This window comes from Leucoraja erinacea, chromosome 24 (genome assembly GCF_028641065.1).
Source record: "Leucoraja erinacea ecotype New England chromosome 24, Leri_hhj_1, whole genome shotgun sequence".
NCBI lineage: Eukaryota > Metazoa > Chordata > Chondrichthyes > Rajiformes > Rajidae > Leucoraja > Leucoraja erinaceus.
This window is the reverse complement of record NC_073400.1, coordinates 23,009,230-23,025,368: the sequence shown is the minus strand read 5'-3', so window position 1 is coordinate 23,025,368 and position 16,139 is coordinate 23,009,230. Positions and strand designations below refer to the sequence as shown.

The 16,139-nt window shown below is 44.6% G+C and overlaps 1 protein-coding gene across 3 annotated transcripts in view; it reads right to left on the bottom strand.

Annotated features, from left to right (window-relative positions):
• Positions 1–5,224: 5,224 nt before the first annotated feature.
• Positions 5,225–16,139, bottom strand: part of LOC129708787 (ankyrin repeat and BTB/POZ domain-containing protein 3-like) — a 41,216-nt gene continuing 30,301 nt past the window's right edge. The window contains exons 11-18 of one of the 3 annotated variants that reach the window (XM_055654754.1): positions 14,784–14,959; positions 13,240–13,345; positions 12,230–12,332; positions 11,197–11,287; positions 10,385–10,453; positions 9,409–9,522; positions 6,722–6,916; positions 5,225–6,003 (exon numbers count right to left, since the gene is read on the bottom strand). In XM_055654754.1, coding sequence (XP_055510729.1) covers positions 5,992–6,003; positions 6,722–6,916; positions 9,409–9,522; positions 10,385–10,453; positions 11,197–11,287; positions 12,230–12,332; positions 13,240–13,345; positions 14,784–14,959 — 866 coding nt within the window. In that variant the 3' untranslated portion in view covers positions 5,225–5,991. Of the gene's footprint in view, positions 6,917–9,408; positions 9,523–10,384; positions 10,454–11,196; positions 11,288–12,229; positions 12,333–13,239; positions 13,346–14,783; positions 14,960–16,139 lie in introns of all 3 variants that reach the window. The other 2 variants (XM_055654756.1, XM_055654755.1) reach the window with 2 other exon arrangements.

Here is a 16,139-nt window from a genome sequence, read left to right as displayed (position 1 = left end):
ACAGAAGCAAAGAAATTCTTCGCGGCTTTAGGCAAAGTCCTCACAGAAAGAAGCAAAGCATTTGCAGAACCAAGTACACCCTCTGCAGAGCCGGTCAAACCCTCCACAGCGGCAGAGAAACTCCCAGGAGAACCAGAGAAATCTCCTTCTACAGCGGGCCCAGGTGCAAGGGGACAAGTTAAAATCCCTGCAGAACCAGCTAAACACCCAGCAGAATTGGGCGCTTCCCACAAAGCAGCAGATGAACCAGCTGGACCGTCTGGAAAATCACCCACTCTGTCGGAGAAACTACCCACAGGAGCAGGCAAACTGGCCTCGGGGGTACTCAACGCCCCTGCAGAAGTAAGTCAACTATCTGCAGAACTACTCAAACTGCAGAACGCGACAGAGAAACTGCCAGGATTCGCAGCCTCGGACAATATATCCATTGAACGTGGTCAGTATCCCATAGCCTCGAACCAAAAACGTTCACTATTAGAGCAGGTTCACTCGGGAACAAGTCAGGGCCCCGGTGAAGGAGTTCGGTTCCCTGCAACACCTTCCAATGTCTCCTCTGGGCTAAAGACAGCTGAGAGCAAAGCCGTGAGTGATGAAATGTCTCCCTCGCTTTCCTATGTGACCACCTCGAGTTCGGTCACTCAATTATCATCTGCAAAGTCCTTGCAATTGGAGGAAGCCCAGGACACGAGTCCAGAAGCTGTATCCCGCGATGAGTCGCTGCAGGAGCCGAGGAGCTCTGCGCCAATCTTGTTCGCTCCCAGAACAAACTTGCCCTCCCGGGCAGATGAAGAACCCGTGGCGCCCGTGGTGGGAAGACAGCTTCACGCCGCGACTGCAAAGGCACCGGCCCTCTCCACCTCGGCTCCCTTCCTGACAGCCTCCGAGATGCCGGCTAACCCCGAGCATTTCGACGAGGCCCTCTACAATATCCTGTTCCGCACTCCGATGTACGTGCCGGACGGCATGTTGGTCAGTGTACCCGAGGAGGACCAGGAGTACTGGGGCGTCTTCCACTTCCTTGGGCTGGAAGCGGCTCGGGATCTGATCAGGAAACGGAAGGATGACGAGGAGAAGAAACTCAAGAAGATGTGAGCATTTTTTTCTCTCTCCCCGCCGTGCAGGAGCAGATTATTTACCTAGACTTAAAGATCAGCGCTGACACTGTTGGCTGAATGCGTATCGAGGGCGGGTGTTCACTGATCTACAGAAGGAAGACTGTGTCTCCATTGACCAATGTTTGATCCCCAGGTGTTAGTAACTGGTCGAGAGACCTTCACCTATCGCTGGAGGACTCCTGGGCCTAGAGTTTGTATTGTTGAGAACACCAAATGTGTCTCCCTCTTTCTCTCTCTGCAGTCTGGCACCCTTGAGTCGTCCACATTAAAGCGTACAAAAGGATTGATGTATTTCCAGCTATATGTAGGCTTTGTTTCAGAATTCTCCTGTGCCTAATTCTCCTGACTCTTGCAATGTTTATTCCAAAAAAAAGAGGGCGTTGTGCACGTGTGTGGTGCTATCTTTTATTTTGAATATAATAAAAACTCCAACAGAAAACGAGAGCAAGCGCTGTAGGATTGGTTGGTCGTCAAGTCACTGGTCAAGACGTTGCTTGTCTCTTGAGGTAGCAGACGGTGACGTGGAACAGTCAGTTCGTTGGCAAAGTCCATGGTGGGCAGTGTTCAAACCGCGAGTCCCTTTCCATTACGGGAATCTGGGCAGAACCCCTCACGGGAGAACCAGAACCAGTCCCGCCTGAGTTAGTGCGAAATGGGCAAAGCACAAGTACATCTCACCTATTCCTGGAGTTGGAGCCTTGCGCTCTCTCACATGCAACGACAGGTTCCCTGGGCTAAAGCCACAATGGGCGATAGTCTGCAGCAGCGGGCGAGGGCAATGAATGGAGATGGTGCAGATGAGTAAACACAATGTCATGTGCCTGCAATTCCTGGAGGTGCAGTGTGCTAATGTACTGTGACTGCATGCACCTAGGGATATGCCCCCAGCGTTATCTAACCTTTTGGTTACTGCTACCCCGGGTAACAAACGAGTTCAGTTTTACAGACGCCCATAAATAGATTTTGGCCATAAGTTAAAAAAATACACAAAATCACTCACCTTGGTAACCACACGACCACAACATCAAAAGCACAATAAAACCGATAAGAAATACCAATTATTGGAAGTGGAGGGAGCCAGGTAACTCGTTCTGCCATTTGTAACAACAAATGTTCGTTCGCATGTTGATTTAAAAAAATCTAATATTATGAGAGTTCACTTGGATGTACAGGATAAATCGGACGTTCGTACCCAGGATGTTCAGAACTAATCCACAGCTTGTCCCTCTCAATGTTAGTGGGATTTTACTATTCACAAAAAGGATACAGAATGCTGGAGGAACTCAGTGGGCCAAGCAGTATTCCTAGAGAACACGGAGAGGTAACGTTTCAGGTCGAGGCGCTTCTTCAGAATGATTGTGTATGTATGTGTGTGTATGTGTATGTGTGTGTGTGTGTGTGTGTGTGTGTGTGTGTGTATGTGTATGTGTGTGTGTGTGTGTGTGTGTGTGTGTGTGTGTGTGTGTGTGTGTGTATGTGTGTGTGTGTGTGTGTGTGTGTGTGTGTGTGTGTGTGTGTGTGTGTGGATGTGTGTGGATGTGTGTAATGTGTGTGTGTGTGTGTGTGTGTGTGTGTGTGTGTGTGTGGATGTGGTGTGGGTGGGGGGGGGGGGGGGGGGGTGTGAGGAGGAGAAACCCAACAGTGAAGAGGCAAGACAAAGCGTGGAAGGTAATAGTTTCACAAGGTAATTGGGGTTGGGGGGGGGGGGGGGGGGGGGGGGGGGGGGGGGGTGATGGTAGGAACAAAGGCCAGAGATAAAAAAAGGAAGGTGTGAGACTGGTTTGAAGAGTTGTGGAAGGTACTGCAGATGCTGGTTTATACCGAAGGTAGACACAAAAAGCTGCAGTCACTCAGCAGGTCAGTCAGCATCTCTGGAGAAAAGGAATAGGTGATGTCTCAGGTCAAGAAGTCCTTTTCTTGGTCATCGTTGGTGGCTTTGAGTTGTCCTCTTGCATACCTTTCAATCATTTGTTCGTTGTATCTTGTCATTTCTTTGGATAGTAACAAAAAGCTGGAGTAACTCAGCAGGTCAGGCAGCATCGCTGGAGAAAGGGAATAGGTGACGTTTCGAGTCGAGACCCTTGTTCAGACTCATTTCTTTTGTTTCTCTCTTCCCCGACTCATTCCGAAGACGAATCTCGATCGGAAATGTCTCCTATTCCAGACCCGCTGAGTAATTCCACCTTTTTGTGTCTATCTTTGCAGAGTTGTGGATTGTAAAGCCAGAGAGACACACACTCTGTCTCCATCACAGGGAACAGACTATTGACACCCACAGCTTTGTGTTACTATTCACAACTTGATTGCACTTTCAATGTATTAATGCAAGTTGTTTTGAGATGTGAAATGCAGTTGAATGAGATAAAGCATTAAATGTGATCCCCTACCAGTGGATCAGAAGCCCTATTCTAGCAGATCATTTGACCATAAAACAAGAGCAGAATTAGGCCATTTGGCCTATAGCGTCTGCTTAAAAGCAGGAGCTATTGAATAAGGTTACACAAAAAAGCTGGAGAAACTCAGCGGGTGCAGCAGCATCTATGGAGCGAAGGAAACAGGCAACGTTTCGGGCCGAAACCCTTCTTCAGACTCCTCACTGTCCCCCAGCTATTGAATAAGGGTTGCTGACAGCAGGTGGGACCCTCAGGAAATGCCAGAGGGATTGTCCTTTGGATAAGATCTCAAAATAAAGTTGCATCTCTTGAAAAACTCCATAAACTCATTCATCAAAGCTGTCCATGTTTTAATTTGCAAACAATTGCTATTTGTTTAAGACACCTTCGCTTGTGGCACTAAATTGACGATATTGGAAAAGGTTCAAGTGGTGTAAACAGGAATATTTGTTTAAAGAAGGGCAGGGAGACAAGCACTCACCTCACCTGTTCCTCTATTATTGCCATCAGATCAGGCTGAGCTAGCAGCTTGCATTTCTGCCTCTTTTGTTACTGTATGACATGTATAGGATTATGTTCGTTTCCAGTCTGTTTGATTAGCAATGTTTGCACACAATTCCAGATAAGGTATTCTCATGAGCTTAGATAAATCCCCTCAGGCTGCCTTCCTAGAGCTCCCATTTATGCAACACCTCAATTTCAAACTTGCTTTCAGAAACCTGTGTTATCTTGTTCCTCTCAGTCTCTGTAATCTTGTTCAGACCTTTCACTTGTCTGCGGATCTCAAAAACAAATCTCTTACTAACCACCTAATTTGTTGGTGTCACTGGAAACTGTAAACGTTAACACCTATCGACTTAAGGTTAACTGGGAAGATGCTGATTGGACAGTAGTTCAATGGATGTCCAGCACTTACCCAGACAAATCTTCACCTCAACATTTGTGCCATTGCTGTGTGTGAGAAACTTAACTCGAGGAATGATTAGTCCATGTACACGGGTTAGTATTAGTTTGCAATACTAATACAATACTAATGGGTACAAACAATACCTGGTGAAATACTAACCCTGGTGTAAACATAGAAAAATAGGTTACACCAAGTATTGTATTTATACCCTTTAGTATTGTATTAGTATTGCACTCATTGCCATCTCCACCAGAGTCAGGCAGTTCTTTTATTCCAGGGTGAATGGGATGGGTCGGTAAAATACCAGCACCAGGGAGAGTCTCAGGAGGTGAAGAGTTTGACCATTTACTTGTGCAGGAAGGAACTGCAGATGCTGGTTTAAATCGAAGATAGACACAAAAAGCAGGAGTACTCAGCGGGACTGGCAGCATCTTTGGAGAAAATGAATAGGTGACATTTCAGGTCGATACCCTTCTTCAGACTGATAGAAAGTGGAAAGGGAAACGAGAGATAGAGACAGTGATATAGAGAGATATAGAACAAATGAATGAAAGAAATGCAAAAAAATGACGACCAAGGAAAGGCCCGCAGTTGTACATTGTTGGCTGTGGGGTAGGGGATAACGAGTTATACCGTGAAACTCAATGCAATGAAACTAGCATAATGACAAGGGTGGGGGAAGGATGGAGTGAGAGGGGATGTAGGGTTACTTGAAGTTATAGAAATCAATATTTATACCGCTGGTATTCGTACAGAGACCATTTACTTGTCATGTGATTGAAGTTACACACCCATCTGAAGCCCACAAAGAACACCAAAGAACACATTTGGAATTAAATTCTGTTTAATTATAAAAGGCACACTGTAACAGGGTATCAGTGTGTTCAACATTGTAAATAACCATGTACAGCTCTGAAATCCTTCGCTTGATTTTCATGCCTGATGAAAGTACTGATTTCTGACACTTTCCATAAATATGAATCTCTGTTTAATAATATTTTTACACCAGAACATCCATTATTAAGCAATAAGACACAGTAGGTTACACACAATATTGCACTTCAGTAAAAAAGTAATTTAGTTTCTCTTTTGATTGCAAACATGCATGAGGCTCAGTTAAGTCTCGGAATTGAATGCCTGAGATCGCCTGTCCTGTAACAGCCCATGCTGTTTCCAGGTATCACACAAAGCTTTGCCTACAGTCCTTCTATAAATCATATTGTCACTTCAGTGAGATTATCACACACATACATACATACATACATGACTCAGACCAAGGATCCATCGGGAGACCATAAACAACCAGTCCCCGACACTAGCCGACTTCAGGTAAGTTTAACTTTAAGATAAGCTGTTGTTGCATGAATGGACGACAAGTTGTAAAAGGTTCTTCTGTTCTCTACCATCTGAAATACGTTTAATGTCTCTGCTTGTCACGGATCATAACTGGCGGAGACACTCTTAAGATGCATCGGTGGGACGGTTCACCGAAACTGATCCATCACAGGGACTGTTGCCCACTAACTGCTCACAGACCATGATGTCCAGGAGGGTTGTCCATACCGCCAGTGTATTGTCAGGAAGTAGCCTTAATGTAAATTAAAGTCAGTTTGAGATGGAGACACTGGTAAGATGGGATGGGATGAGATCGGGGGAGGTAAAAAAAAATCTTCATTGTCTATGATTGACAGAGTGAACCTCAATATTAAGATGACTCATAACCTGGTGTAAATATAGAGTTGACTTCATTTTTCAGTGGTGTTACATGAATTAACAACAAGTAGTAAAAGGTTATTTTGTGTAAAAAGGAACTGCAGATGCTGGTATATACGGAAAATAGACGCAAAGTACTGGAGTAACTCAGCGGGTCAGGCAGCATCTCTAGATAAATTGGATTGGCGATGTTTTGGGTCGCCTGATGTTACCTGACCCGCTGAGTTACTGCACCCTCTGTGTTTATTAAAAGTTGTTCTGTTCTCTGTCATGTGAAGTACATGTTTAATGTCACTGCTCACAAATTAGTCCTTGCTCGGTTGGAAGCATAAATACAGGAAGGCATGAATGGATGAAATCCTGGGGATAGAGAAATCAAGGCATAGATATTGAAAGAGAAGGAAGAAGATTCTCGGAGAGAAAATAGTTAAGGTTCTTTTGTTTTTGGTATTCCAAGCCACTACATATTACACATGTGTTGCTCACTTGGTTTCTCCAGTAAAGCAATCTCCATTTACAGGCAATGTCTGTTAGGCGTCGCCACCATTTAAAGTCTACTACGTCTACATTTGAGTCCTGTAGTTAACTCATACCATGGTTTCCTTCGAGATGGGCTGGTAAACTGCCTGCATCCTGGCGGCCAGAACTTGCTGTAGGTCGGCCAGTAGATGAGATTTTACTGCCTCATTCTTCAGTAGCTGCCGGAAAGAGTCCTGCTCCAATAAAGACAGCATGTTCTTCAGAAAGTATCCACTGCAGTAGGCGACCAATTCTGAGGCGTCCACGACCTGTAGCAAACAAGAGTACCATTTCAGGAAAAATATCACAGCAAAATTGCCCACCGGCATTTTCTGACATTGAGAGAATTATCCAATTAGTTCCATCTCTCTATTTTACTATCGCTCAAAGATTTTCCTTTTGAAATATCTATGCAATTGGTTTTGAAAGTTATCGAATCTGCCTTCTCTACCATTTTAGGCAAGGCACAGCACATTGCATTTCCTTCGCTCCATGGATGTTGCCTCATCCAGCATTTTTGTCTACCTTTGATTTTCCAGCATCTGCAGTTCCTTCTTAAACATCATTGCATAAAACGTTAGCCCCAATCCCTTCCAATTGTTTTGACCAACAACTTTATATTTCTTCTGGTTACCAACTAGTGGAAATTATTTCTCCCTACTTCTTCTATCAAGCTGTAGCGGGTGCGACACAGCAGTCAAGTTGCTGCCTTACAGCGCCCGAGACCCAGGTTCGAGCCTGACTACAAGTGTTGTCTGTACGAAGTTTTTACGTTCTCCCTGGGTGGGTTTTCTCCGGGTGCTCTGGTCTCCTCCCACACTCCAAAGATATAATGGTTTGTATGTTAATTGGTTTCGGTAAGTTGTAAAAATTGTTCCTAGTATGGAGGACAGTGTTAATGTACGGGGTGATCTCTGATCGACCTGGATTCGCTGGGCCGAAGGGCCTCTTTCCACTCTGTATCTCCAAAGTCTAAAATCAAATACAGGAGGTCACAACAGACAGAAAAGCACAACGTTGATACATTGTTAGCAATCATTCACTTGTTAGACATGAACAATAGATGTCTACAATGAACTTCTCCCAATCTGAATATATGTCCCCGAGGTCAATATTCCCAATATGAACACCCAACTTCAGCGTCACTCCCTTGGTGGGATAAGGATTAACCCAGCATGACTGGACTGCATGCCATTCCCCTGAAAGGTCACATCCACTTTTAACCTATCCACAAACCTTGCTGAGGTCATTGCCAATATTGGAATTTCTAATGCTATAATTGCATTTATTGTGTTATTGGTTTCTGAAATGAAGACAGGCGTGAACACTGCATCATATCTCACCCAGAGGCAACACCAACAATAGATGGAAATATAGGAAATGGCTACCATCACGGTGGTCACAGTATATTCTGACAATCCATTACAGTTTCAAAAGAAGCAACAAATATGATCCCTCAACAGTAATGATGTGGGGCCCCTCTGCTCTTATTCAATAATAACAGTAGATGTGGACCATGCACCCTCTTCATTGTTAACAGTAGGTTTAAGCAGCACAGCCTCTAGAAACTGATCCACCGTCTACAGGTGGTTTGATCTTTGGCCTCAACTTCAATTTCCTGCTTTACTCCCCTCACCCTCACTGCTCCCACAGCCAAAAAGTGGATGCATCCCAGCCTTGAATGTAACCAATGCCCCGGCATTAACAGACTACTATGTACGGCCCCCTATCTATGTTTCAATCATACCTAATAATTATCCATATCTACAATTCAATCTAGTTTCAGATTCCAAAAATTTTATTCAGTTTGGATCACTTTCACTGAACATAGAACAGTACAGCAAAGGAACAGGTGCCATGTCCCATCAAGTCCTTGCTAAACCGAGATAAACTAATCTCATCTGTCTGCACATGATCCATTTCCCTGTAATTGCTGCATATCCTTATGCCTATCCAAACAACTCTTAAATACCACTATCATATCTCCACACCTAGCAGCAGGCTTCAGGCAACTACAATTATGTAAACAATTGGCCACACAGATCTTGTTTAAATGTTGCACTTTTCACCTTCAAGCTATGCTCTCTCATCCAACCTGCCAAAAAGGTTCTGACTGTCTATCCTATCAAAATCTTTCATACCTTTATATACTTCAAACTATCCCTCCAGTTCAATATTTTACTACGAAGTGAATCATGTCCCATTACCCTTTACCAGGTCTAAAGTAGCCTGCTCCATGGCTGGGTCAATGGGCTTAACTTTAGTGCCTTGTGCAGAAGATGACACATTCAAATGGTTGAGCACTCTATGACTACTGGTCACGGGACATCAGCCTATATTATGTGATCATAAGTGATAGGAACAGAATTACACCATTCAGCCAACCAAGTCTACTCCCGCCATTCAATCATTGCCGATCTATCTCTCCCTCCAGACCTCATTCTCCTGCCTTCTCCCCATAACCTCTGACACTTGTACTAATCAAGAATTTATCTATCTCTGCCTTAAATATATCCACTGACTTGGCCTCCACAGCCTTCTGTGGCAAGGAATTCCACAGATTCGCCACCTTCTGACTAATGAAATTCCTCATCGCCTTCCTAAAATCTACAGAATGGTTTCTCCATGCAGTGTGGAACCCCACCAATTTCAATGCCATTAAATTCTTCAATCCCATGAATTGTGGAGGATGCTCTACTTTAACTCAAGACACTGCATGTTATGCAACTCGGATATCAGTGTAAGATGTGGATCACCTCACCTTCGCCCTTTGGTAGATATTTGAAATGTCATCAAGGGTCAAGTCCCTTGAACACACGGCTTCACAGTGATGCTTAAGCGACTCTAGTTTGAAGATGCTGGATGCTGTGAGAACCTGGCACAGAGGCAGAGACATGAGCACTGGGGTAAAACCATTATGGTCCAAGAATGAATAAAATTTCTCCACATCCATTAAAACCATTCCACCTATCCTAGCTCACATCCATTCCTTTTATCTCCTCCCACAGCACACAAATGATTATCGATTCTGCTGAACACTTTTAACCTTTAATGTAATCTCCTCTAAAACAAAAAAATATCAGAGAAAGCAAACACTATTCTACACCTTGGCTGGAGGTCATTTTATTTCACTCCATCTATCTCCATCTCTTTCCTCCGTGGTCGTGTTCGGCTCTGCTCTAGAATGCAACAGCCAACAAACTATAGATAGACACAAAATGCTGGAATAACTCAGCAGGACAGGCAGCACCTCTGGAGAGAAGGAATGGGTGACATTTCGGGTCGAGTTTGAAGAAGCCGACCCGAAACGTCACCCATTCGTTCTCTCCAATGATGCTGCCTGTCCCGCTGAGATACTCCAGCAATTGTGTGTCTATCTTCAGTTTAAACCAGCATCCGCAGTTCCTTCCTACACATAGTCAACAAACAATAAATATCCTTCCATTCAATTAGGGGAACATCACATCGGGCACATCATCATTTAATGCCACGTTCCCACCTTACATAGACAGTCACATTGACCACATCGATCTAAGAAGTCCTCAACTAATGATTCCTCCTTGCCCAGCGATAATTAATTTCTTGCACTTACACTTTAATGCACCTTAATATCTAATTGAGGGAGTGGGTAAGTAGATTTTGCGCTCTGACACCGAATATCTTGCTCTCTGGCAGGAGGCTATGGAACAAGGTTACAAATAAGCGAGAGTAGAGATACATAGGAGAGGGCATCTTACCTCCAAGGCTCGGCTTTTACTGATGTCCATTCTCTCTGTCCCTCCACTGTAAATGTGATGAACCAGACACTGTGGAGAGATTACATTTCAGTACAAGGGTCTGTGCATGATCAGCCAAGTGAAAAAACATTTCCCCAAATGTGAAACATGCATTTCTAGAGCAGCTTTGGTTATCACAAAGACCTTTACAACCAATCATTCATTTCCTGGGGTGGTCATACACTATTTTGTTGGAAGATGTCACGGTTAAAGTGTACATCGTCAGCTGTACAAAAACCGCACCAAGATGAGTGACCAGTTATTTACTTTTACCAATGTTGACAATAGATAATGTCTTTGTGAGTGTCTTTGTGGCTTAACATCTCTTCCGAAGGGCAGCTCCTCCATGAATGCAACATCCCCTCTATACTAAATTGAAGTATTTGCCTGGGGTGTGTCAGAGAACTCACAAATAAGGGGTTTGTTACTAAAATTATGTTCCAAGCAAAAGCATGGTTAGTTACCAGAACTGCTTACATCAGATGCATGAAGGTTTGGTCAGCTTGCCCACATATACCAGGTATCCACAGTGTTAGCTAACAAGAAAATGTATCATAAGATCATCAGTTCATAAGTGATAGGAGCAATTAGGGCATTCAGCCCATCAAGTCTATTCCTCCATTCAATCGTAGCGGATCAATCTCTCCCTCCTAACCCCATTCTCCTGCCTTCTCCCCATAACCTCTGACACCCGCTCACATCTATGTGGTGTGCATGCAATTAACCTGCTACCCAGTTTATATTAAGAATTTGCAAAATCTGCTGTTAGTTACCTCAAATGTTTCAAACGCTACATCCTTTATCTCAATGGGATTGTTGGCCTCGGCAGTGTTGGAAGCGCAGGCTTCAATGAGTTCTTTGAACCTGAAGTGTGAAAATAATATTAAAATTATGTAGTAACTGCATAATCATAAATGATGGCGCACAAATGGCCTTTAGCACCTATGTTAGCTCATGGTAGAGTTATATATACACATCTTTCATACAATAATGCTGTATGTTGCTGATCCTCGCTTCAAGAAATCTTCAAGGAATGCGAGGAGGAAATATGCCCTTAAATCCTAATCAGACAAATTCTGCTTCATTGCAGAGAAACCTCTCGACTGATGGTCAAAGTAACACCATTTGCCTCGTCCTTTCCCACTTACAACTGTGATGTGAAAGACACAAAATGCTGGAATAACTCAGCAGGTCAAGCAGCATTTGTGGAGAACATAGCTAGATAACATTTGGGATTGAAACCCTTCTTCATACTGACTGTGGCGCTTGAGGGGGGAGGGGGGGGGGAGAAAGCTGGAAGGGATCAGAGCAGGTCGAAGCTGGGAAGTGATAAGTGGACACATGTGAGGAGGGTTTTGGACTGGCAGATGGCTGGACATAGGCCAAAGACAAAAAGATTAATCATATGAGACAAGAATCGAGTTGAGAAACCAGAGGAAGAAATGTGGGTGGAAGTGGAGAGGGAGGAGGAAATTCCACGCGTTTACCGCCCCACCCCCGGCCCCCGTGTACTCCCTTCTCATAATGCAGTCCTCTCTGAGATTTGCTCCATCCTCTCACCCCTTCCTTTCTCACTTTGAAGCCAGTGTATTTCTACATTTAGTCCTTCCCTTCACACAGTCATACGTCACAACTGTCATGAAGTTATGCTTTCATCTCAGGTTTTGAACACCTGCAGTATATTTAATCTACTGGATGGGGTTCAGACTTAAGCAATAGGATCACACCGCCCCAGCTTCAAGGGCAATGCACTAAGCCAGGTATGCGCTGAACTGATGATTAGTTTGATGAGTTGTGGGCTCTTACCGGGGTGAGGCAGAAGACAGCAGCGCACAATCACCGTAGAACGGTTTCCCTCCCACGAGGAATGTGACGTCTGAATGTTCCTGGTTGTTCAAGCGGACAGGCTCTTCAGGAAGAAACAGAGAGAGAGAACGAGTGAAATTAAGGTCTGTGAGACCCCTTCTGACCCGATTGGCAAGTGGCTGTGCTACGGTGGAACATTTTGGAGCAACACTGGAAGGCTCCACAGTCATTAAATGGATAGGAAGAGAGAGACTGGGATGGATGGGGTAGACAACTCCATGGTTTGATTGGAGAAAGCCACACAAGATTGCTATTCATGGTACGTAGAAAAGTACAACGCAGCAACAGATCATTCTGCCTACAATATCTTTGCCATCCTTGATGCCAACTTAAACTGAACATCTGCCTGCACAAGGTATGCATCTCTCTATTCTGGTTGATAGAGAGAAATATATCAAATAGATGCACAAAGTCTCTTGCCCAAAGTAGGTGAATAGAGAACCAGAGGACATAGGTTTAAGGTGAGGGGGGAAAGATTTAATAGGAACCTGAGGGGTAACTTTTTCACCCAAAAGGTGGTGGGTGTACGGAATGAACTGCAGGAGAATGTAGTTGAGGGAGGTACTGTTGCAACATTTAAGAAACATTTGGACAGGTAAATGGATGGGACATGTTTAGAGGGATATGGGCCAAATGCAGGCAGGTGGACTATTGTAGGGGGATGACGTCATGTTGGTCGGTGTGGGCAAGTAGGGCCGAAGGGCCTGTTTCCACACTGTATGACTATGACTCCAGAGAGACAGCCACATGGAAGGGGGAGTGGGAGACTTCTCACAGAGGCAGATGGAGGCTAGGGTAATAAGCCAACTTCATGGGGGATTGGCGACACCAACACTGTACAGTCTCCCCTTGTTGTTATGACTCAAGAGCAAACATTTAGGATTAACAATATGCCCGTGATTGAGTCCACTGTCTAATCCCACTAGACGGAGGAGACGGCTGAGGCTCACCTGCTGGAACACTGCTTTTCTCCTTGGGCTCCTGGATCATAGGGATATGGTAGGGTCCGTAGCAGTGGGTGAAAATGGCAGCCAGCTGTCGAATAATAGCATCGTTCTGAAAAATGCAACGCCAAAGAGACATCGTGACATGTCATTCAACCGGTCTGAGGTCAGTTTATCCAACATTCAGTGTAGATACTCAGCCCAGATATTACTGACAGACCGTAGAGCAGGCTCACTGTTGAAACACCGCTCACTTCATCATAGTAGTTATCCCAGCTCACTGACATAGACTGCAAACCCATGCACTTAATACCATGGTTTGCTTTGACCCCATGATCCCCATGATCAAAATTTGTTATGACGAATGTTTTCACTATCGTGGTTAGTTGAACTTCAGCCTGTCACAGGGGGAACTGCAGGATGGCACTTTATTGAAGGCTTTGCAGCCATGTTTGCAGATGATACGGAGATAGGTGGAGAGGCAGATAGTATAGAGAAGGCAGAGACTCTGCAGAAGGACTTTTTAATACTTTATTTCAGATTTCCTGCATTTGCAGTTTTTGTTTGCTTTCTGATTGTTGGATTCAGGAAGAAACTGGTGGATTAGAAAAGGACATAGGCTGCTGAGTAACTCAGCAGGTCAGGCTGACTCTCGGGAGAACATGGATAGATGATGTTTGGGATCAGGACCCATCATTGCTGAATTGTTTCTGCCTAAAACAGAGACTGTTGGACTGTTACATGCATATGGTTGGATTGAGTCCCTATAGAGGTACATGGTGTAGAAATGGGCCCTTCAGCCCACCACGCCCATGCCTTCTTACCCAAGTACACTAATTCCATTTGCCCACATAGTGATAAACTTAAATGTTTATGAATCCATCACTCGTTTTGGCAGCAAATTTCAGATATTAACCACTTCTTGTGTAAAAAACATCCTACCTCTTAGAACTCCTTTAAAACCACTTCCTCTCACAAACCTGTGCCCTCTTGCCATGGGAAAATGGTTTTGCATATATATGATTCTTATAATTTTACATACATCTATCAGGTCACTCTTCAGCCTCCTACAATCCAGGGAAAACAAGCCCAGTCTATCTAATCTGTCCCCATAATCAAAATGGTGAATGTCATCTACACTCTCTCCAGCGCAACCACATTCTTCACACATTGTGAAGACCAGAACGGCCACAACAGTCCAAATATGGTCTGATTAATGTTTTGTTAAGTTGCGACATATAAACCCAATTTTTATATTCCATGCTTCGACCTATGGAGACAAGCATACCATATGCCTTCTTCACCACCTACCTACCCTAGGGTCCCTCCCTCTGCTCATCAACATTTTCTTGTGTTCTACCATTCCCTGAATCCCTATCCACATCAGACTTCCCAAAATGCCTGGTCTGGCAATTGTTGGAATTAATTTCAATTTGTCAACATTCTGCCAGCTTTTCATCTGATCTATATTGTGGAATATAACTAAAATATGTGTAAAAGAAACTAATGCAGATATGTTCAGGCACAGAGAAGATTGCACGGTGTCACACCTTGCTCAAGTGGAATATGTTGAACATGAGTGGCAGGCCCTGGGAGATCATTTCCTCGCTGTACACATCTTTCAGACTATCGAACTCCTTCAGCAGATCCAGAGTAATGGACCAGTGATGTTGAGTGAACGAGGTCTGCAGGGACATCTGCCATGAGTGCACAGTCCATGGGACACCTGGTGGAGAAAGAGCAAACAGGCATGAGGCAAAGGGTGCAGACAACAATGAACTAAGGCACAGGGACGTCCAACACATCACATACCCCACATCACAGGCAATTGGTTATGGAAAGACAGAAAAGTAGGTAGAGACCTGATATGATCTGTTCACTGTGGATCTAGCTGTGGATTACTGGATATCTTCTCACCTCTGCATTAGAAGAGAAGGATGAGGATTAGGCATGTTACTTGGGTTGAGGAAGGGAGGTGAATTATATGTGTGAGGGATTAAACCTATGCCTTGGATTTGAGGAGATAGAAGGATCAGCACTGAGCCTGGGTCCAGAGGGGTGATGGGATGGGGAGATACAGTGCCCGTGGGTCAGGGGGACTGGGGGAGGGGGGGGGGGGGGTGGGGGAAGGATTGATCCAGAGAATTAGTTTTGTAGGTTGAAGAGACAGAGGGATCAGTCCTGTATCTTGGGTTGGGGAAGGAGTAAGGATCGGGCCCAAGCCTTGTGTCCAGTGAAATTGTGGAGTAGGCATGCATCAGGATCAGTCTTGTGTCTCTAATGGGGAACTGACTTTGGCAAATGAAGGATGAGGCTTGCCTTGGAGTGGGGAAATAACGGTGGACAGGCAGTCTATACATGGTCATATGGTGGGAGTAAATCAGGAATGGGGAGGAGAGATGTCATTGGTAGTGGTAGTAGAGAAGGATCACAATTAGTGATTGGCCCAGGGTGTCCAGGTTACAGAACCTTTTCCCAGGATACAGCCTGGGAATGGAGGACCCAGAATCACAGCCCTCGTTCGCCACAGGTTTGGGAACCAAAGATCGCCAGTGAAGATGAATAAACAGCAATGGAGCCAGTGGCCGAGGCTGGGGGAAGATGGGTGGTAGTCAGAAACAATGATGGTGGGGTAGGGTGTTTGGGAGGATCAGGGTGTAGGTTGGGGGTCATGGAGGAATCCAGTAATGATTGTTCCCAGACAAATTGGTCTACATTCCTCTACAGCGTTTCAGAAGATGAGGAGTTGAGGAATAATATTAACGTTTGCATCCCTATCATGCAATATGTGTTATTGTGCAAAAGTAACTCAGTAAAGGACGTGCTTAAAGTTCTGGAGTAAAACACATACACTCCTGAAACAAAGGGTATATTTTTTCAACTGTAAAATGCTTTAAGGGCATTGC